We start from the raw sequence: 18088 nt of genomic DNA on the forward strand, positions 1-18088 counted from the left end.
GGCTCGATAATTCTGGCGCTACGCGGTGTGGTACTATACAGTTTATGAGCCACTTTTCCCACGCCCAAAGAGGTATTCCCCTGTGGCCCAGTCACGTATAATGTTTTCCGGAATCTAACATACGCGCTACATATTGATACTACTGGTTGCTTGCTTTCACTAATTCATCAAAGCTCACAACCCCTCCAAAGATATCCAATGAACTAGAGTGACAAGAATGAGTTATCTATTAAACATCAAGGGATCGTGCTTACCTGCCATATGTCAAGTCCACTTGTCCTCCCGAAAGTCTATTCACCGTTTCCAAGTCAGAAATGCCTTAGCAATACGTCGAGTCAGGATACAATATACTCAGGGACCTAACAGCCTACTTTTAGCTCCTCCAGCGTATGTAGTAGGAATCGTCACCCACTCGCCAAGCTCTTATGAAAAGTCAGCAGCGAAATGACAATATCGAAGGATGCGCAAACTTTTTACGAGCTCTTCGTCAATACCTTGGCATAGTCCTTCCACATCAGCTGCATGGATGAGAAACTCACTGCGAGATGAAAGGTCATCGCGACGGAGACAGAGTGCCCATGAGTCTGTCTCACTTGCAATGCTGTGCCAGCATGTCGAGATTCTCTGGACATAAAATTCAGCGCCTATTGGACGAAAGATTATGAAGAGTCCTTTACCTTTGTTCACCTCCATTGTAGTGATATCCTGCCATTTATTCATAGCAACAAACCACTTGTCTCCTCGCCGGCGACAGCTGAAATTATCATGAGATCCTTCTGTTCGATGAGTAAAGTAAATGACGTGCCTAACATCTACAACGAGCTTGTCCTTTCCAACAAGAGATGAGATTGTCTGCAGACGCTCCAAGTCGAAGTTGCCGCCGGGAAAGAGGTAGGATGTGACAATGATCTAGGGAAGAAGTAAGTTGGCGCCTTGCGCAATTCGCTTGTCTAACCTTGCTCGCGCCCGCATCAAGCCATTCTTTGGCATTGTCAGCGGTGATACCCCCGCCGATCTGTAAATGATCTAGAATTAAGAATATGTCGGTCAAAAGCATCATTTGAAAACAATATGATAGACGCGAACCCCGCCATTCTGCCAATGCTCTCCTGGCTGCCTCGTCATTCCGAGGCCCCAGTTTTATGACATGTCCTCCCTCCAGACCATTGTCACGATACTTTCCCGCAAAATATTCTGGAGGTTGCCTGCGGGGACATTCATCACTCAGAGAAAGGGCCAGAGTGCATATACGCACGTTGCGACAAAATTCGTCTTCAATCCGTCATCATTGCGATCCGAAAGAGTGCCCCCGACGATTTGCTTTACTTGTCCTTCATGTAGGTCAATGCATGGGCGGAACGTGCTACGTCGTTGCTCAGGAGCCATTCTCGGAATTGTCCGAGAAGTTGCAACTACAAGTACGCGTCTGAGATTCGATCCAGCAGAGCTGGAACCGAAAGCATATTGTATCTTCAATTGATGGTATCATACAAGTACAAAAGCGTTTTCAAAGCAATCCGAAAGCGTGACGGCGGATCCCGTGCTTTAGTACTCGAAAGAGGCCTCCATGATTCTCGTCAGATGCTCTCTCCCATCCTCGCCTGCCACATTTCCGATGTTCGGAGCCAAATCCAAAACGCGACGTTGCGGAAGCGTGCCTTCGACTAGCATCGAGATGTCGCTTTTGTTATATCCCACGGCCTTCAGCCCACGAGGAACACCGAGTCCATCGAGGAAGGACGCGATAGACTCGAACAGATATGCGCCAACCTCGGAGTCAGGGATGCTTGTTATCGAAGGGTCGGTAACGGTCACACCAGTTGAAAACAGCAAGTGCTTCGCGATGACGGTCAGGAGAAGATGGAGCAGTGAATTGGAAGACCGCGGGTCCACTCAAAGCGACACTACAGGATTCACGTTCAATCTCCGTCTTTTGAAGTGTCAGTATTTGAATCACCTGATCCCGTGGGGAATGATGGGATGGTCAACCACGTATCCAGGGTGCTTGTACTTCGGGCCTTTCTTGTTCAAGCCGGATATCTATAGGAAAGCTACTCAGTCCTGATTCCCGACACCATCTGCTGTACGTACCGGGTAGCTCATTCCGTGGCACAGGTGCACACCAGCATTTCCGAAACCAATACCAGCAAAGGAAGCCGCGAGACTAGTTCTAAATCAGAGGAGTAATGTGGGAAACGGGTAGGAAACATACAGCATTTGGCTTCTCGCCTCATGGTCACCACGATCCTTGGCAATACGAGGCAAGTACTTTACAGTTGTACGAAGAGCCCACATCGAGAAAATATCTGCAACGGGGTTGCTTCCTTGGTAGGCGGGTCGTAGAATTGGATTTGCGGGGCGTGGCGTTCGTTCTGTGTAACTAAAAGATCGCTCTGCTGTTTGCCTATTGAAAAGTTCAAGTGCAAGCTCACGGAATGGCTGTGTAGCTCTCCAAACTGTGAAATAACACATCCAACCCTGCGCTGATGTGCACAGCGGTTGGGCAGCTCTCCGTGTTAGCCGTGTCCACGACGCCCAAGACAGGCTTAAGTGCACGATTTGCGATGCCAGTTTTGAAAGCACGTGAAGTGACATCAAAAATAGCTGCACCGGTGGTCTCAGATCCAGTGCCAGCAGTGGTAGGAACTGCAAGTTCATGAGCAAGATTCACACAATATTGATGCAGACATTTCAACCTGCAATGAGAGGCCGCAAGGTTTGCGAGATCGGAAGACCTTTGCCTACGGGAGCATTAACAAAGTCCATGAGATCAGCATCCTTGTAAACAGTGAACCTAAAAGGTGTGAGGTAAACATAACACAGACGAAATATAAGCCTTACAAGTTCGCTGTTTTGGCGGTATCGATGACACTTCCACCGCCGACACTATAACCATGGTGAGTCGCGGTTACACACGGTCGACCGTAACTTACGCCAAGAAGTGGCTGAAATCGTGTTGTCTCGCCCAAGCGATGGCCTTCCTCCAGCTCTCTTCTGTGGGTTCTGCAAGCACTTGATCATATACCTCGAATGGAAGGTCTTCTTGGGATTCCAAAGACTCAAGGGCCTAAAATCAAAGTCATTAACTCTGGAGAAATTGTGTGACAAGAATGCTTACAACTCGCATTGGCTTCAACTTGGCCACAATGGGGTCCGTAAAGACGCCAACCTATTAAGAATAACGATGACCATGGACCGAAGATGTGGGAAGCCATCTGACCTTGCGGGCTTTCATGTTCTTGAGGTCCATACCAACCTCGCGAGTGACGCCCTCTCCAAATCTCAAATTCGATGCTGCAACCTGCATGGGAGCTGTAAGCGGTTATAGCGCTACTTTTCAGGGCGTACCTCGAATGCATACTCCTTTTCAACAGTTTGGACGGGAGTTGCGAACTTCCTGAGTTGGTTGAGGGCAAGAGCACCGTGATGTGCATGGTTATGAGTTGCAGATCTGCAGCCATGGCACGGACACGCTGAATGCTGGGATGCATTTATGAGACGAAAGATTGTACTCCTCGTTGCAGCTGGTGCCATGGTGTGAACTTGGAGGTCCAGAAGAAAGACTTGGTGCCGCGTCGGAGGCGCGAAGAAGACCACGTGAGAGCTAATATTACACGTGTGGGGGTAACACGAAAATAACTTTTTGTATACTACACGACTGCAACGTTGCATGCGCACAACTCCATGAGGCTCAAGTATATTTTTCCTATAAAAACATACACTTCGCCATATAATTTTTACAAGTACATTTGCAGCCGTCCGTGTACAGAGTTCAATGGGACACCTTATCATTTCCTTATTGGGCTTTAGCATTCATTGTCCTGGGACCTGCAGCCTGCTGCGCACACTTGCCCGCATGCACGGTTCTTTTTGTAATATACTTGCTTCAAACTGGACAATGTGCAAGGTCTCAACGTTAACAACTAATTGAGCCTGGTTTTTTTGTGCGAGTACTAATAAGTAGTGCTGTTTCATTGACCCATGATTAATCTGATTTGCTGTAGCCAAAAATAGATACCTGCGACAAAATTTGACATTTGCCTCGTTGATCTATCACAGTTTAGATTCGTGCGGCTTGTTCACGGCTTTGTTGTTACTATCATCATAGACTGCCCTTATATAAGGCTGCACGCACTCCTTCAGCATACTTACACTGGCTCTCGCCAAAGTCATTCCTTTCGCCCTCTGCCATTATGAAGTTGGTACAGGCTTTTTCTCTGGCAGTCCTGGCCGGAGTTTCAGTGGCTGTTAAAATACCTTTCATCCAATCAAAGCCTACGGCCTTACAGCGACGAAGTGGGGGCACAGACGTTTCAATATCGCACCCCCAAGTTCTGTCTTCGGTCTCCACAGCACTTACGCTCAGGCAAGCCATATCTTCACTCCCCAGTTCGACATATACATACCAACCAACTGACTACTGAGATAGCGACGTTCACGATCTCATTTATATGGCAAATGTAAGTACGCTTAGTTCGCTCTCCCATGCCAACTTATTCACCAGGTAATTAGGTTACCCTTGGCGGTGTTGGTAAGTAATAACGTACCTCATTCACACCGTAAGGTGACTCATCGATCAACCAGATTATCTGGTCCAACTTGACACAGGTATTTTCTCCAGCTCCCTTTCCTTTTTCATATCTTACGTCTTTGTTAGGTTCTTCTGACCTATGGGTTCTCAACAGTCCAACACCCATCCCCAATACAAACATTACAGTGAGTGGCACACGCTATTTCTCGCTATAGTTTGCTTACATTCACTAGTCCCAGAACTGTAATCTGACTGTGAGCGCATTTTTGCTTGAATAGGGATCTTCGGTTTAACTTCAGCGCACAAGTATGGCATTGGTTGGGCATATGGCGGTATTTCCTATGTCACTGCCGAGTTTGCAGGGTAAGTAAGCGTTCAAGTGACGTATCATAGACTAATTCAACTTCAAATAGGATATCCGTTCCTTCACAAGCTTTTCTTGACGTCTCATCCGCGCAAAATCCGGCATTATCCTATGGGGCTTCTGGACTCCTAGGGCTAGGTTTTGATTCATTATCAACTATAGATGCTCTCGTGAACGCCACTGGTGCATCGACGGGCCGCAGTCTCCTCTACAATCTTTTCCAAGACAATCCTTCCGAACCCAACTTTATCGCATTATCCCTGCAGAGTACGTCAGATGACGATCAAGTTACAGGCAGCTTCGCAATTGGTAAGTTGACGGTATTGCTCTTATATGTACTTGTTGACGTATTAGAATGCAGGCGAGACTGAGCCCCAATATTCCAATGTCACAAGCACCAACAAAATCCCAACTTGGCCCGTCAACTCTCCAACGCGTTGGAATGTGCTATTGGACTCCTTCATTGTTGGCACAGAGACCTATTCAGTTTCCACTGGCGTGCAGGGAGCACCATCAAACAAAGCAGTTGTTCTTCTGGATAGCGGCACATCGTATACGTGTGTAATCATTTGTGTCAATAGTCGGACTTTATTCACAAGGAGTGCAGGTACGCGCCTACTGACGTGTGTCAAGCCATTTATGGCGGCGTATCTGGAGCTCAGTATAACTCTGGCCTTGGGCAATGGACAGTCCCTTGCGACGTAGAAATAGATATGGCGCTTCAGTTCGAGTGAGTGTCTGTGTTCGATCACGTATCTTTTAGTTATTGTCATAACAGCGATCAAATCTTCCCGATACATCCCCTCGATGTTTCACCAACGAGTTTCAGTGATCCTTCAATCTGTGTCGGCTCTTTTGTGCCCCAAAGTGTTTCTGTTGGGGCTGGCCAATTGTAAGTCTATGGTAATCATTCCGGAATATATCACCAAATGATCATCCCCCTAGTGATTGGTTGATAGGTGACAATGTTTTGCGTTCAGTCTATGCCGTGTACGACTTTGGCGACTTCGTTTCATCGGGGACTATGGGCAGCCCTTATGTTCAAATGCTCTCCCTGGTCGATCCTGACCAAGCATCGGTGGAGTTCCACTCCGTCCGGGGCGGAACACCAGAGAATAACATTACCTACAACGCTTCAAGCGGTGATTCCGGATCAACAACCGTCACGTTGTCCACGGATGTAGCAAACACTATTGACAAGCTCTCCAAATATCTCCCCGCCATGCTTGGCGTTATGGCGCTTAATGCCCTCGTCTTGGTCATACTTTCCATTGTCGCCCTTGTCTTACTGTGCAGACGTCGCGGGAGGGGTGCGCGAGCGCGCAAGACACCCGGAAGACTGAGTCCCATGCCGATGAACATCACCACTACGAGGTATCCCGATTATGTCAACCCTCAAGAGCCGCACACATATCAACCTGTCTCGATGGCATTGACTGAAGACACACTTTTCGCTCCTCCATCGCCCGCCTTTAAAGGGCAGTCAAGACCTGGAGACCGCCCAAATTCAGTCGCATAGTGAACTGATAACAGCCCTCATACCCCTCCCACGGCTATATCATGACTGCGCTCTGTTCATGCAATTTTCCTGTATTTACGCAAATGTTGTGGGCAGCCCCTCGGACAATGGACCTTTTTCTTCAGGCGCTATTTATATATTTTCTGTCTGCTTTATTTATCACCCCATCCTCGTTATATTTTGTATATATAATGTAGTCACTGTTTATCAGTGTCACGCAACATAACTCCTGACGGAGTGCTCTGCATCATGTGCGTGATTTGGTACTACGTGATGCCATCTCGAAGGCTACATAGTTGTCCATGTCAACGAGTGTCCGAATGTTGCCTAACCTCTCCTCCTCAACTCCAGGTGTTGGGCTACCTCTCGTGCTCTTCAGAACCTGTCGTGCCAATGATCGGTACGAGCTCCAGGTCTTTTCTTGCTCCTGAGTAAGGCCCCCTGCCTCTTGGAGGCGTTTTGTCGCCTCCATTAAGGTAGAAGCAAGTTTAGATCGGTAGAACGCGGTCGTGTGTTCATCACTGAGAAGCGCGTCAACGCGCGCAAAGTTAGCTAACCACATCGCATGTTGAATATAAGTGATGTTGTTGGCGGCAAGGGCGGTGCGCAGAAGGAACGATATGGTTTCCGTATCCGTCGGCAGGTTCTTCCCCTTGGACCTCTTCTTCACCGTCGGAGAACGACTTCCACCCGACTCGAATTGACTGGCTTCGACTCCTGTCATGAGTTCATACACGCGGACGGCAGTTGGCCAGTCTGCACTGCGGCAGCATGTCATAAGAGCGAGGTGGTACGATTGCGCTGTTGGCGTCAACTTGGGGAGATGATAAATTATGTCGTTCTGTACACTCCATTCCAATGCTCCCAGAGCTTCGCTCGATTCGTTGAGCGATCCGAGAGCGGCAAGTCCAGCATATGCTCTGAGGAGTTTGTGTATGTGGTTAGAGTCGATAAGGTAGCGCATCCACACTTTATCCCAATTGATTTTTTCCATAACTTGACGCGTGAAGTGAACGGTGAGTCTATGCTTTTGCATGGCATTGCAAAGTTGGAGGGTAGCGTCTAACGTCCATGCATTAAGATTGGTTGACAACCTTTTAGGCACATCCTCCCCTGGCTTTGAAAGACCCAATTGATCATGGATGATAGTGAATGCAAAACTTTGATCGTTTGGGCTTCCCCGCGTAAGGGCACGGATGGCTGTTGCAATGAGCCCAGGATCCAAGAAGAAGTCAGGATTCCTCTGCATAACTTTCTCCATCTGCATCCAAACGTGCTTCGCATCAGACGCAGCATCGTTGCGAGTAGAAGTCTCTCCATCAGTGACCGAACGCTTCTGACGTGCGGATATTGCCTTGAACATCGCAGTGAAGACGAACCTGTCAGGTGCGAGAGGTCCTTCCTGGTCCATGGCGAAGTAAACGTCGAAGATTTTATGGTATTCTCCTGCATCGCCGAGAATCTGGATGTATGAAACAAGAGGCTGCAGGGACAACTCCTTCGAGTTGTCAGCCTCGTGAAATTTGACGGATTCGAGGTGTTTTAGGTAGGACTCGTAAAGAGAATGCGCGTTCTGCAATTGTTTGCTGTATTTCGGCCAGTCCTTGATGAGGGAAATGCCGCTGAGCATAGTGGAGAAAGTGATACTGTTGGGCGAAAACCCTCTACGCTTCATCTATTGTAGATGCCCATTATTAAGAGTGGTAGCGAATCCGGTGGATAGACCTACTCACGTCAACGAACAAATCGTAGGAGAGCTGGTACCGTTCAGCGCTCAAGCACTCTGAGATCATTGTATTCCACACAGCTATGTTCTGCGCATCCCGAGGGGTCGACTTTAAACGCTCAATGGCACCGTCAAGGTCCCCCTCCCTGCACAAACTCTTGAGCTGAATTGACAAGTCATAAGGTTTGAGTAAACGTTTCTTCTGCACCCCCTCGACATTTCCTTGACGTTTGTCCAGCTGGGCACGAGACCGAAAGTTCGACGGTCCGCCTGCCCGAGCTTTATCTGGATGTCCTTGATGCCTCTCAGACGCACGTCCGAGGAGAGAAGAACCCTGCTTTGGCTCTAAACTGGAGTCTATCGTTATCCCAGAACCTATTGATCGCGACCAGTTCAACTTGAGAATGACATTGCGAGCTGTTCTTCTGCTTTGACTCGAAATCATGCCAGATTAGTACGGTCAAGTCCAAGTTTCAAGTTGGACTTGCAAAGGATGATCAGTGGGAAAGTTTTACAAATGGAGATTGGCCCCTGTGCAGCGGTCAACTCGGAGACTGCCTGGACCCTGATCATCAGATCGAACACGACAAAGTCGCAAGGTCATCGCATCAAACGGCCACGTAGCTTGCACATAATCTGGACGACCGGGTGAACGTTCCGATCAATATCGCTTGCACTCGCACCGCTCGTCTCAGTTCGTCTCCCAGTACAATTCATACATCTCGGTTCGAAACAGTAACCCGGCTCGATCTTACTACACGGCCTTGTTGTTCTCTCTGCTCCATGGAAGTATCCCGACAGCAGAGACGTGGAAGTTTCCTCGAAGCATTGGACTCCATTTGCACAATCCGGCTATTACAGACCCAACCCGATGGTCTTACTGGACGTGCGCTCATTATTATTTCTGCACACTGGATAGGAGAACCTAGCAAGCGCGATAATCAGACACGATACGATTGTATACATCTCTGATTGATCATGACCAGCTTTGGCAATACGGGAACTTGAACCTAATACATCCTCCTCAAACGTTCGAGTTGTGACTCAACTCGATAGCGCTCATAACGGCTCTTCGAATAATCCAAATGCGAACAATTACAAGGGCAGTAAGGGCGGTGAGGGACCATGGATGTATTATGATTTCGGCAACAGTCGAACAAGGGATCGTTTGACGCATGTCAGGACAAGACTCAGACGGAGAGCTATGATAACGTGTACTTAATATTATTGTAAGTTTGATCTTCGAAGCCTCATTCTCATGTCACCTAGGGATACGACGTAATCAGGTTTCACAGCTCACGCAGAAGGAGTTAAGGAGTCAGATCGAGTTGTTTTGAGGCACAAAGAATCGAATGGATAATATCACAAATGCCACCCACGTGCTTCAAGCAAGAATCTTTTTCATTATTGCATCAACTGCCTGCCTACTGTATATCACTTCTTATGTAAGTTCAGATTCACGCGCCTGGCCATGAAGGTAAAAGCAAAGAGACTGAAGAAAGCAGCACTAACGGACAGGGCTTTCTTTAAGTGAGCCGAGAGGGGAACCTGATACGAGACCTGAACAAAGTATTAATTCGGTGCCCTCAAGCCCAACATGTAGGATGTGCACTCACATAGATAATGCCCGTGTGCTTGTAAGTCAAGTCCTTGTATGTAAAGGTGACGGCGGGGCGCCCCACGGTATCGAGGTAGCTGATGTGTGTTGACATACTGTTGGAAATTTCGGGGAAAGGGGAGACGAATTCGACATTACTGTAGGGCACATTAGTCAACATCCAAAGACCACGATCTCGTTCAACATACGTTGCACCCTCCGGCAGTATAATTTTGACTTCGGCGTCGTTAACAACAGTTCCAGGAATGGGTGTTAAAACAGGTACGCCAACCATGTATACGCCGTTCTTTGCATCATAGCTGACTGAATCTTGCAGAGGCGTGTCGAAGCCAATAGTGTAGGAGTAGTTCCAACCCCCGAGAACTGGGTAGCGTGGCCGTAATTGAAGCACACTGTACTGCACTGCCTTGCTGCCCTTTGCAATTGACGGTGCCGTGCGCAGATGGGATGTGGAGACATTCCCGTTCTGGTCATAGAAGTATGCATTGGTCACACCGGGCGGAAGGTGCAAAGTGAAGTCAGAGAGAATATGCGGTGCTTGCTTGCGTTGAAAATTTTGGCTTTGGTACTCCAAGCGAGAGAAGTGGCCCTTGAGACTGAATTTTGAAATTGAACGTCGTGTATGAAATGCGAGAGGCGTCACTTACGTGGGCCCAGCGTTATGGAGGTGAGCCTTGTCCTCGATATTCAAGTTGGAACCCCAGTGGCTGATCTCTGCTGTACGGCGGAGCGTTTCGACCTCAATAACAGGATAGTCAAAGCTGTAATGAACTGAGACAGATTGTTGATGTTTTGCCACGAAATCTGTGTCCGTTTGAATGTCGTGATAAGGACCATAGGTAATAGTTCCCCCAGATCTGGTGACAGAACCATCCCTCACGAAACTGTCCACGTCATGTGGGGTAGTATAGGAAATGACGTTCGGCGCTATGGACCTGTCATGACAGAATCAAATCTTTCAGACATACAATAAGTAGTATATGGCACATACTTTATCTTTGTGCGCTGTACGAGGGTAGTGTAAGGACTGATGGTGAAAAGGTCAGTTTCGTACTTGAGCAGCTGAGGCTCGTTCTGAGCAGCCTGTTCAGGGAACGGGTGTGTAACATGAGTCTGCATAGTCTCCAACACAAGGTTGAGAGTGCCGTTCACAGCCAAGGCTTTTGGAAGGGAAATAGATAACAAATACTCCGCACTGCATGACATGAATATCGCGTACTGAACAACACACGACCCGACACACCTGGATTCATCCTCGCTGAGCTTAAGAGGTGTAGTCTGGCCCTTGACTTTAGCCTCGAGCCAACTTGTTTTTGCTCGCTCAACCTTGCTGAGCGCGATTTGATATGTAGTTTGTCCTGGTTCGAGAGCCTTGACTGCGTAAGTTGTACTGACATGTACTAGCGAACCACCTAGTTCGATGGTGCGGACGATAGCCGTGTTTTCAAAAGCGGGACCAGCTAATGAGAATGAAGGTGCAAGCGCACTCACGAGGAATAAAGGAAGTGTCCACCAGCGTCGTGCCATTTGGAGTCGTGGTCTGTTGTAGGAAAGAGCAACGACGTGTCATTACTCTGTTGTGCTATTTTTAGCTTTACATGCTGGTATGAAAACTCAAAATAAATGAATTTCGGATTCATCACGATTCGTCGCGCTGGCAAGCCTTGCTAACATTTAAAGAGCTCTCACAGGCTCACACTTGGATAAAGCACGATTATGTATCAACTGAAAGTATAATTAAGACTAGAAACGACCGCTACCACTGCCAGGTCCGAGCGGGGTTTCTGAGGGGTACATCCTCCCGAACTAACCCTGCAGAGACTATTCTTCTCAAACGCCGCTCGCGTTGCTCCTTCTTCAGTTGCTCGAATGTCTTCCCTTCCCTCAAGATCACATGCATGCGTGAATCGGGGTGAACCCTGATACCGAACTTGCCACGTCCCCGAGGCTCAAGTCGTTTTAGTTGCTTGGGTCCTTTGGTCACCCAAGCTTCCGCTATACAAATATTAGAAGATCTACCCTTTGAAATATATGGTCAGTGGGACTTACAAACGATGAGTTTGGAAGGATCCATATTTTTGTATGCCGTCGCATGAAGTTTAGCCGTCGCCAACATGCTCTTTATCCGGCTTGTGGCTCGCTTTTCACTAAATTGCATTTGCACGATAGCATGGTCAATTGGCTTTCCAGATATCTGTCGGCCAATCATATTGAGCTTCCTATGTGAAATTTTGAAGTTAGCCGTGGAATATTTGTGCTGTGCGATTCGTACAATCAGTGATGTGCGGTAAGTATCATAGAGTGTGTGGGTCATACTTCAGTAGCCCTCTTCTTGATGACAGTAGGAGCGCTTTCGGCAGATGTTGTCTTAGGTCGGGCCTGCTTCTCGTGGCTCACAGCTGCCTCGAACACACTCTGCTGGCCTTGTTTCTCCTGCTCACCTCTTTTCTTCTCTTCCACTGGATCCGCTTTTCTTGCCTTCGGGGCAAACTTCTCCTGAATCCATTGCAAAGGATTATAGTAACTAGCAGCTCTGCGAATGTGAAAGATAAGAGGTAGAACGTCCTTTCTATTTGACCAACATACCTCCGTTGACACTGCCATTGAATGCAGGATGAAGCTATGCGGAACTGCACTGGAGTACCTAGACGATTCGCTATATCGTGCTTGAGCTTAAAATCTGCTGCATTTGCAGAAGTATTTACAACATACCGCATCGCACTTGTCTTGCGACAGATTGCATCCTGCAAAGATTCTGGCAGCAGCCAAGGCCCAACAAATTCAGCCCGCACTTTACCTTTGTCACGGTCACGAGAAGTCACATTGCGCCGACACGTTTGCGCAATACAGAACCAGTCCGCAACCCCATCACTGCGAGCGGAACGATGCTCACACTCGGAACAATTCTTTACGTTTCGCTCCTTCTAATTAATGCAATGGCAGTCCTCAGTGAGGACCGATTCCTTGCGAAAAGTGAGGACCATCATTACTAATACTCCATTCGCTGACGCCGTTTTACAGTCGGCTGGTCCTCTGTTCAGAACCCCAACGCCGCTGGCTTTCAGCCACCATACGATCAATCAGGATACGGATATACCCAGCAGCAAGATGCTGGTGTCAAAGTCCGATTAATCAACCTCATTAGTGCCGTGCGGACCCTCATGCGTAGTAAGTGGCGCAATCCTCCAGTCGGAACTGACACGCTGATGTTTCTGCACAAAGTACCACTCATAGGGCTGAATCTTGTCATAATCGTATACGAGCTAATTCTTGGTGGCTGAGTGGTATTTATGTACGTTCACCGACGCGGACCATGAGATTAACATGTCTGCTTTCTTTAGTCCGCGCTGTTGAGTCTGTCATACTCTGCGTTGATTTGTCTGATGAAATCTGCCGGTGAATGACCGCCCTAAGAACACGTTGTAAGGTCTTGTATATTGTGCGGCAATGTTGTTTTGCCGCATACCTCGCAGTCATACCAAGTGCCATCCCGTATACATACTTGTCGGTCATTGATGATGATCGTGCAGCTTTTCCTATTGCCGGCTTAGCTCCCATGAGATCCTCAAACTTCCTAAGGACGTACTGGATCCCGGCTGCGATGCTATCCCTGGTGCTCTGTTGCAAAAGTTGTATTCCTTCTGCTCCACGGCCGTCTCTTCCTGCGCATTGACCAGCCTTGCCGTTTTCCCAGTTGATTCCCGCTGCGTTGGCGCAGTTGAGGGCAGTTTCAGGCGTGCCGATATTATCACGCCCCTGAAAGTTTTGGCACTGCACAAAGGACCACCATTCAGAAGTAGAGTGATATTTGGCAGCGCACAACTCTTGCACATTTCCAGCACACTCCGCTTGACCATGCATGCAAGTTACGCCATAAAAGGGCTCCGAGGCATTTGGGCTATCGAACATGATGAACTACGTATGAAGAAGGCATGATGCTTGGACGTACTTTGCGATGAACGACAATGAGATTTCTACTTTATTGCCTACTCTTTGTAATACGCGATTGAACACAGATTCGCACAGAATTGCATCTGGGCAACGAGACATGACTCCTAGAACCACTGGCACTTTCGCATCATCGGATATTGCTGTTGGAAATTGATACTGCACCGTTAGTGGCGGTGCTAGGGCCATCGCAATACCGGTTAATCCGAGCAACAAGAGTGAGGATAACATAGTACAAGGCATAGATAACGGTAGTTGTGGGTGAACGGGCTGGAACTTGTGGCATCATCACCATAATTATATAAGCAAGAAACAATGCCCAGGCTGTTCTAAAGTGCTTCCGCTATTGCATCATTATCATGATTATATAAGCAACTCATAGTACTCAGGCTTCTAGCATCGCCTACGGCGATTCTTGAATGTGAACAGCATCCCACCACTTCCGCGCCTCGGAATCCGTTAAAGGAGGCGAAAAATATTGACACCTTGATCGAAACGCTGAATTTGACAAATATAATAGCGTCAAAAATCAGTACGTATGAGACAAGTCAACATCCTCACCGTCAAGTGATCGCTGGCGCACGATCTTCTCGATGGCTAATTCATTGTGAACTTGATTTCTCTGCGCATGGGTTTATGAGAAAAGGAGTTGCACGCCGAAACCTTCCTTACCTTCACCTCATCCGCAAACATGGCTGCTTGCGTCTTTCTTTGAGCCCTGGCATCGCCTTCTTCGCTTGTCAATGACTTTCGCTTCTCCTCCATGGACTGATCGACAATATCGACGCAATAATTTATCATTTCTGTACGCCGTTTCCAGTTTTCTAAGCACACGACAAGTATAAGACCTTTTCAGGATGAAACACCGAAGAGGCTTACCGACCAGTTCCTTCCATACGTACGCGCAAGCTTGGTCCTGAATATTGCCTTTGCCGCTTGTCCCTGCACGATCACGATCACGGAACTGTGCATTTGAGCGATTTAGCCGCATAGTAATCGTATCATCCAGTCTACGATATTCTTTGAGAAGGTCTATGAGAATTGAGCCACTTGGAATTTCAAATTATGACAAGAAACTGAGAATGCACCTTTGAACATGCTGAGGTTGTGACATGTTGATGGTGAGACATGAACCAAGTGCGGTGTCGCCTGAACAGCTAGACTACCTAACGTCGGTGGTTGTTTTGAAGGCATGTCGTTCACGTGCTGGTAAGCCGAAATCACGGGTTCAAATCGCCCAGTATGGAACGTCGATCAATGATGTCTATCGGAAGATGCCGGCACCATTTATTTTAAGTTTTCAGTGAAAAAGGAAAGTGTGGTTATAGTTCAACAGATTAGCGCTCGCCCGCGCGACCGTCGGGGTTGTTCTTTTGATCAAGAATTCACCACATGTCGGCTGACTTTCTGCCTACGTGTCTCGGCGGTGATTATGGCGGCGTTTACCTTCAGAAAGTCTTCAATCCGCTCATAACCCGCTGCAGAAAGTCCCCTGACAGCGCTTATCACCGTCACAAAATTTGGAACTCATTGTCAGTCACTCCTGTCACTGAACACAGCAGAGCGCAGCAGGAAGGTGTTGATCGAGATAAGTCGGCCACGTTACTCCCCAGTAGTTGGATGCAATGGCTTCCCGATCATCAACCGATTTTCTCATTTGAACACATAGAAACAAGCGATAGGCACAATATTATAAAAACTTCCATTGTATATTGACAGCGCTTCCAGGGATGGGATACTTTTATAGTTTGCAGCTGCATTCATCTGCATCAGATATTTATATATATATATAATGAGAATAAAAATTCGCAAGAATAATTCAGTTATAATAATAATAATAATTGCTCCGAACATAGGAACCCCCAGTCCTTGGGTCACACCTCATCCACTCTGTGGAGAAAGGAAATGTTACGACCCACGATATGCATATAAGTAGACATGATATATCGAACCGACATCACGGCGATATCTGTCAGCCAATGTCACATTGGCTTACATTAATGCTGACACACATTAGCCTTCTCGTCGAAGGGGTCAGGCACTAAGGGGCACTGGCTACATTCCATCGTTGCACAGATTCGAAGTCCAAAGTGTCTTGGGGTTGTCCGTTCGTGTGCTTCTTCTTAGACTGTCTTGGAACGTATTGATGCTCGTCGACCATGTGTCTGTGTCTACGTGCTGGATCCTTGAACCACATCCCACAATTATACCGACATGCGTGTGGCGTAGATCCAGTGCTAATGGGGGGATTGAGTTCAGAATTGGGGATCGATAAAGTGCTGCTTACTGTCCGTGCATGTGAGTATCAAGAGAAGTTTTCTGGGGAAAACCTTTGCCGCAGACACCGCATACAAATGGCCTGGAAATGAACGAGATAAGTGAAAGACGCTCGTGAATGATCAAGTCGCTTACTTATAACGCAAATGAGTCGTTTCAACGTGGCGTTTGACTAATTGCTTCTTGGACATGTATTTGCACTGTCCTCCCGACTCTGTCGACCAGGTGCACAGCCATTTCCGTGTCGTGCCGTCCAGAGTAAAACAAGCGTACTTCTCCCACTCCTCTGAATCTGTTTTGGGCGGTATTGTTGGGCGGGTAATATGTGACTGATCACTGGAATCACTACCACATGGACTATCCTCGTGTTGGCGGTGACGCTCATTACCGCCGCTCAGAATGCTGTGTCTTGCCGAAACATGACGATCAGATTGAGATCTGTGCAATGGTGGGCTACTGATCATTTCAGGAGGAGTAGATGTTCGCTGGTAAGGCCTGGAAGAAACAGGAGGCCAGCTATGATCGACTTCAATGTTTACATGTCTGCAAGTCCGTTAAGTGCAATGTTGCAAAGAATGCTAAATGAAGTACCTGAGCGGTTCCATGATCTTCGTGACAGAAGATGCATGATAACTAATGAAAGAAATATGTCCTTAACCGAAGAGATATGAGTAATTAAAAGCCACGTACTGTCCAGCCGGGGACGAACTTCTTCGTTTTTGGGGGAGTAAAGTAGGTGTGGAGATGCTGCGGTCAGATAGCGCCGGAGATCTGCTAAGACGACTACATTTTAATACCATGTTTCATTCTGTTTCTGATAAAAACGCACGGCATGCCAGGAGAATCGCGTAAGCTGGAGATGGAGCTTGATGATGCCGACCGCGTGGAACTTCGACCAATGTAATCGACATAAAGGGGGCGTGGATAGGGTATCTGAGATTCAGGTTCATAGCGTTCCCAAGCGTACGTCGCCGTTGGTGCATTGAAAACCGACAAGGAGACGGGTCGTTGTTGTTGACTATGGTGGTGGGTCTCCAAGTCTGTGGAAGTGCGCCTTTTCAAAGCGATTAGTACTCCGCCGAGTGGCGTTAAACGTGCATACCTAAGCTGCCCATCTTGTGCTGGCGAGTGGTCCATGAACTTTGTGAACCGAGAAGGTAACGGACGAACATCTCGGTCATATGTTCCTTCGCGAGAGAGAGGTGGTAAAGTGTACAGGTTACTCCTTACAAGGATGACAATTAAGGGGACGAACAAGTAAATCAGATGAAGAATTACCGTGAAGACGAAGGTAGTATACACCCTCTTCGCTCCGATCGTCGCTGAGAAGTTGACGGATCGCCATGCGAGTTCAGTTGGCACTCGTCATGGTCGCTAGAACCCCGTTCGACCTCAGGGAGTGAGTGGCGTGGCTGCTCGGAGTGTCTATTTTGGCCACTCATTTCGTGTGTCGGTGAATCGGAAGCCCTGAAGGAAGGTGAAATGAAGATATGGTGAAGAATGTGGCGTCAGTAATTATACGTAGGAAAGTCGTAAGCGAAGTGAACAAAGCAAAGGCGGCAAAATGTGATAGATTAAAACACTTCAAGTGGGCATCGCTGGGGGCTCCAGCGATGACCCAGAGGCAAAAGAATCCAATGCCAACATAGGGAGGGAGATGTTAGATGTGCCACTTACCATAAGTGTTTCTTGGCTTTGTCAAAGGACTGCTGAGCGTTAGATACGGACGAAAGCGGTGTCATTATTTCCTGAAGACTGAATGGTCTGGGGAGAGAGGGGTGGTTTTAAGACTCGGTTGAAAATGGATGGGTATAAATACGAGGCGATCTGTTCACTCCGGCTGAGGAAGTTGTGTTCATAGAAAAGGCTACGAGATCAAGAACTAATTTTTCCCAGTACCGACTCCCCATTCTGGTCGGAGATCTTGACAGGACTTCTTCCAGCTGTGGGCGAACTGAATGCACACTGGAGATCAATATTCGCGGAAGATACAACAAAGGCATAGCCCGCGGCCGAAAAGGTGTATAAGTTTTGCATTCGCATTTGTGGGAAAGTGTTTTGGGGGGGCCGGTCAGCGCGCACACAGACACGTATCAGAAACCAAT

General features: G+C 47.7%; 10 protein-coding genes across 10 annotated transcripts; 2 read left to right on the forward strand and 8 right to left on the reverse strand.

Annotated features, from left to right (window-relative positions):
• Position 1: 1 nt before the first annotated feature.
• F5147DRAFT_666617 (Phosphoribosylformimino-5-aminoimidazole carboxamide ribotide isomerase) lies at positions 2-1423 on the reverse strand. Its single transcript, XM_041435173.1, has 10 exons — positions 1256-1423; positions 1087-1205; positions 956-1026; positions 806-909; positions 678-754; positions 594-624; positions 471-538; positions 372-422; positions 255-318; positions 2-203 (listed from the first exon to the last, which is right to left on the reverse strand). The coding sequence occupies exons 1-10, from the start codon at positions 1384-1386 to the stop codon at positions 140-142; spliced, it is 780 nt and encodes a 259-aa protein (XP_041298856.1). The 5' UTR covers positions 1387-1423; the 3' UTR covers positions 2-139.
• On the reverse strand, positions 1424-3570 carry F5147DRAFT_666628 (alcohol dehydrogenase). Its single transcript, XM_041435174.1, has 12 exons — positions 3349-3570; positions 3221-3301; positions 3119-3169; positions 2934-3067; positions 2842-2886; positions 2697-2794; positions 2433-2646; positions 2213-2380; positions 2092-2164; positions 1958-2040; positions 1818-1904; positions 1424-1786 (listed from the first exon to the last, which is right to left on the reverse strand). Exons 1-12 carry the CDS (start codon positions 3532-3534, stop codon positions 1546-1548), a joined length of 1461 nt encoding a protein of 486 aa, XP_041298857.1. The 5' UTR covers positions 3535-3570; the 3' UTR covers positions 1424-1545.
• Positions 3571-4193: 623 nt separating this feature from the next.
• On the forward strand, positions 4194-6414 carry F5147DRAFT_565494 (aspartic peptidase domain-containing protein; the record flags this gene model as incomplete). The annotated part of the gene is made up of 12 exons (XM_041430756.1): positions 4194-4389; positions 4426-4460; positions 4513-4531; positions 4585-4608; positions 4658-4716; positions 4765-4785; positions 4839-4894; positions 4945-5204; positions 5257-5452; positions 5503-5625; positions 5674-5787; positions 5841-6414. The coding sequence occupies 12 exons, from the start codon at positions 4194-4196 to the stop codon at positions 6412-6414; spliced, it is 1677 nt and encodes a 558-aa protein (XP_041298858.1).
• Positions 6415-6537: 123 nt separating this feature from the next.
• Positions 6538-8655, reverse strand: F5147DRAFT_186103 (uncharacterized protein). The gene is made up of 2 exons (XM_041428459.1): positions 8148-8655; positions 6538-8089 (listed from the first exon to the last, which is right to left on the reverse strand). The coding sequence occupies exons 1-2, from the start codon at positions 8583-8585 to the stop codon at positions 6662-6664; spliced, it is 1866 nt and encodes a 621-aa protein (XP_041298859.1). The 5' UTR covers positions 8586-8655; the 3' UTR covers positions 6538-6661.
• An 868-nt stretch (positions 8656-9523) lies between these two features.
• F5147DRAFT_666632 (Ribophorin I) lies at positions 9524-11315 on the reverse strand. The gene is made up of 6 exons (XM_041435175.1): positions 11002-11315; positions 10750-10953; positions 10406-10693; positions 9947-10354; positions 9757-9895; positions 9524-9700 (listed from the first exon to the last, which is right to left on the reverse strand). Exons 1-6 carry the CDS (start codon positions 11283-11285, stop codon positions 9575-9577), a joined length of 1449 nt encoding a protein of 482 aa, XP_041298860.1. The 5' UTR covers positions 11286-11315; the 3' UTR covers positions 9524-9574.
• Positions 11316-11457: 142 nt separating this feature from the next.
• On the reverse strand, positions 11458-12551 carry F5147DRAFT_666634 (ribosomal protein L22/L17). The gene is made up of 5 exons (XM_041435176.1): positions 12471-12551; positions 12345-12414; positions 12075-12291; positions 11808-12015; positions 11458-11753 (listed from the first exon to the last, which is right to left on the reverse strand). Exons 1-5 carry the CDS (start codon positions 12499-12501, stop codon positions 11515-11517), a joined length of 765 nt encoding a protein of 254 aa, XP_041298861.1. The 5' UTR covers positions 12502-12551; the 3' UTR covers positions 11458-11514.
• Positions 12552-12652: 101 nt separating this feature from the next.
• Positions 12653-12925, forward strand: F5147DRAFT_533492 (Yos1-like protein; the record flags this gene model as incomplete). The annotated part of the gene is made up of 2 exons (XM_041430117.1): positions 12653-12731; positions 12780-12925. Coding segments are annotated over 2 exons (225 nt in total), but the record flags the coding sequence as incomplete, so codon positions are not given.
• A 170-nt stretch (positions 12926-13095) lies between these two features.
• On the reverse strand, positions 13096-13937 carry F5147DRAFT_565467 (uncharacterized protein; the record flags this gene model as incomplete). Its single annotated transcript, XM_041430754.1, has 4 exons — positions 13096-13167; positions 13225-13294; positions 13345-13656; positions 13708-13937. The coding sequence occupies 4 exons, from the start codon at positions 13935-13937 to the stop codon at positions 13096-13098; spliced, it is 684 nt and encodes a 227-aa protein (XP_041298863.1).
• Positions 13938-13975: 38 nt separating this feature from the next.
• Positions 13976-15010, reverse strand: F5147DRAFT_625842 (caffeine-induced death protein 2-domain-containing protein). Its single transcript, XM_041432685.1, has 5 exons — positions 14795-15010; positions 14586-14738; positions 14379-14530; positions 14268-14328; positions 13976-14204 (listed from the first exon to the last, which is right to left on the reverse strand). The coding sequence occupies exons 1-5, from the start codon at positions 14898-14900 to the stop codon at positions 14110-14112; spliced, it is 567 nt and encodes a 188-aa protein (XP_041298864.1). The 5' UTR covers positions 14901-15010; the 3' UTR covers positions 13976-14109.
• A 449-nt stretch (positions 15011-15459) lies between these two features.
• Positions 15460-18037, reverse strand: F5147DRAFT_666641 (uncharacterized protein). Its single transcript, XM_041435177.1, has 9 exons — positions 17661-18037; positions 17262-17450; positions 17086-17208; positions 16813-17037; positions 16674-16754; positions 16575-16616; positions 16119-16526; positions 15994-16065; positions 15460-15943 (listed from the first exon to the last, which is right to left on the reverse strand). Exons 1-9 carry the CDS (start codon positions 17723-17725, stop codon positions 15748-15750), a joined length of 1401 nt encoding a protein of 466 aa, XP_041298865.1. The 5' UTR covers positions 17726-18037; the 3' UTR covers positions 15460-15747.
• Positions 18038-18088: the final 51 nt, after the last annotated feature.

The sequence above is a fragment of the Suillus discolor genome (assembly GCF_016758755.1).
Source record: "Suillus discolor strain FC423 chromosome Unknown F5147scaffold_3, whole genome shotgun sequence".
Taxonomy (NCBI): domain Eukaryota; kingdom Fungi; phylum Basidiomycota; class Agaricomycetes; order Boletales; family Suillaceae; genus Suillus; species Suillus discolor.

Bases quoted from the DNA above. Each gene is read 5' to 3' on its own strand.
- F5147DRAFT_666634 (XM_041435176.1), bottom strand. From the start codon at position 12,501: ATGCAATCTGTCGCAAGACAAGTGCGATGCG. The intron at 12,415-12,470 runs GTATGTTGTAAA...AGCACGATATAG, and splicing joins CGCAAGACAAGTGCGATGCG to CGAATCGTCTAGGTACTCCA. The intron at 12,292-12,344 runs GTATGTTGGTCA...TCACATTCGCAG, and splicing joins CAATGGCAGTGTCAACGGAG to AGCTGCTAGTTACTATAATC.
- F5147DRAFT_186103 (XM_041428459.1), bottom strand. From the start codon at position 8,585: ATGATTTCGAGTCAAAGCAGAAGAACAGCTCGCAATGTCATTCTCAAG. The intron at 8,090-8,147 runs GTGAGTAGGTCT...CATCTACAATAG, and splicing joins CCTACGATTTGTTCGTTGAC to ATGAAGCGTAGAGGGTTTTC.
- F5147DRAFT_666632 (XM_041435175.1), bottom strand. From the start codon at position 11,285: ATGGCACGACGCTGGTGGACACTTCCTTTATTCCTCGTGAGTGCGCTT. The intron at 10,355-10,405 runs GTAAGTGACGCC...TTCAAAATTCAG, and splicing joins CTCCATAACGCTGGGCCCAC to TCTCAAGGGCCACTTCTCTC. The intron at 9,701-9,756 runs GTGAGTGCACAT...TACTTTGTTCAG, and splicing joins AGCACACGGGCATTATCTAT to GTCTCGTATCAGGTTCCCCT.
- F5147DRAFT_666628 (XM_041435174.1), bottom strand. From the start codon at position 3,534: ATGGCACCAGCTGCAACGAGGAGTACAATCTTTCGTCTCATAAATGCA. The intron at 2,647-2,696 runs GTTGAAATGTCT...ATGAACTTGCAG, and splicing joins CTTGCGGCCTCTCATTGCAG to TTCCTACCACTGCTGGCACT. The intron at 1,905-1,957 runs GTGATTCAAATA...TGAATCCTGTAG, and splicing joins ATCATTCCCCACGGGATCAG to TGTCGCTTTGAGTGGACCCG.
- F5147DRAFT_666617 (XM_041435173.1), bottom strand. From the start codon at position 1,386: ATGGCTCCTGAGCAACGACGTAGCACGTTCCGCCCATGCATTGACCTA. The intron at 755-805 runs GCACGTCATTTA...TGATAATTTCAG, and splicing joins AAGCTCGTTGTAGATGTTAG to CTGTCGCCGGCGAGGAGACA. The intron at 319-371 runs GTAGGCTGTTAG...CGTATTGCTAAG, and splicing joins ATACGCTGGAGGAGCTAAAA to GCATTTCTGACTTGGAAACG.
- F5147DRAFT_625842 (XM_041432685.1), bottom strand. From the start codon at position 14,900: ATGCCTTCAAAACAACCACCGACGTTAGGTAGTCTAGCTGTTCAGGCG. The intron at 14,531-14,585 runs GTAAGCCTCTTC...TCGTGTGCTTAG, and splicing joins CGTATGGAAGGAACTGGTCG to AAAACTGGAAACGGCGTACA. The intron at 14,329-14,378 runs GTAAGGAAGGTT...ACCCATGCGCAG, and splicing joins TGTTTGCGGATGAGGTGAAG to AGAAATCAAGTTCACAATGA.
- F5147DRAFT_666641 (XM_041435177.1), bottom strand. From the start codon at position 17,725: ATGACACCGCTTTCGTCCGTATCTAACGCTCAGCAGTCCTTTGACAAA. The intron at 16,755-16,812 runs GTGCGTTTTTAT...TCGTCTTAGCAG, and splicing joins CGCGATTCTCCTGGCATGCC to ATCTCCGGCGCTATCTGACC. The intron at 16,527-16,574 runs GTACTTCATTTA...ACGGACTTGCAG, and splicing joins AAGATCATGGAACCGCTCAG to ACATGTAAACATTGAAGTCG.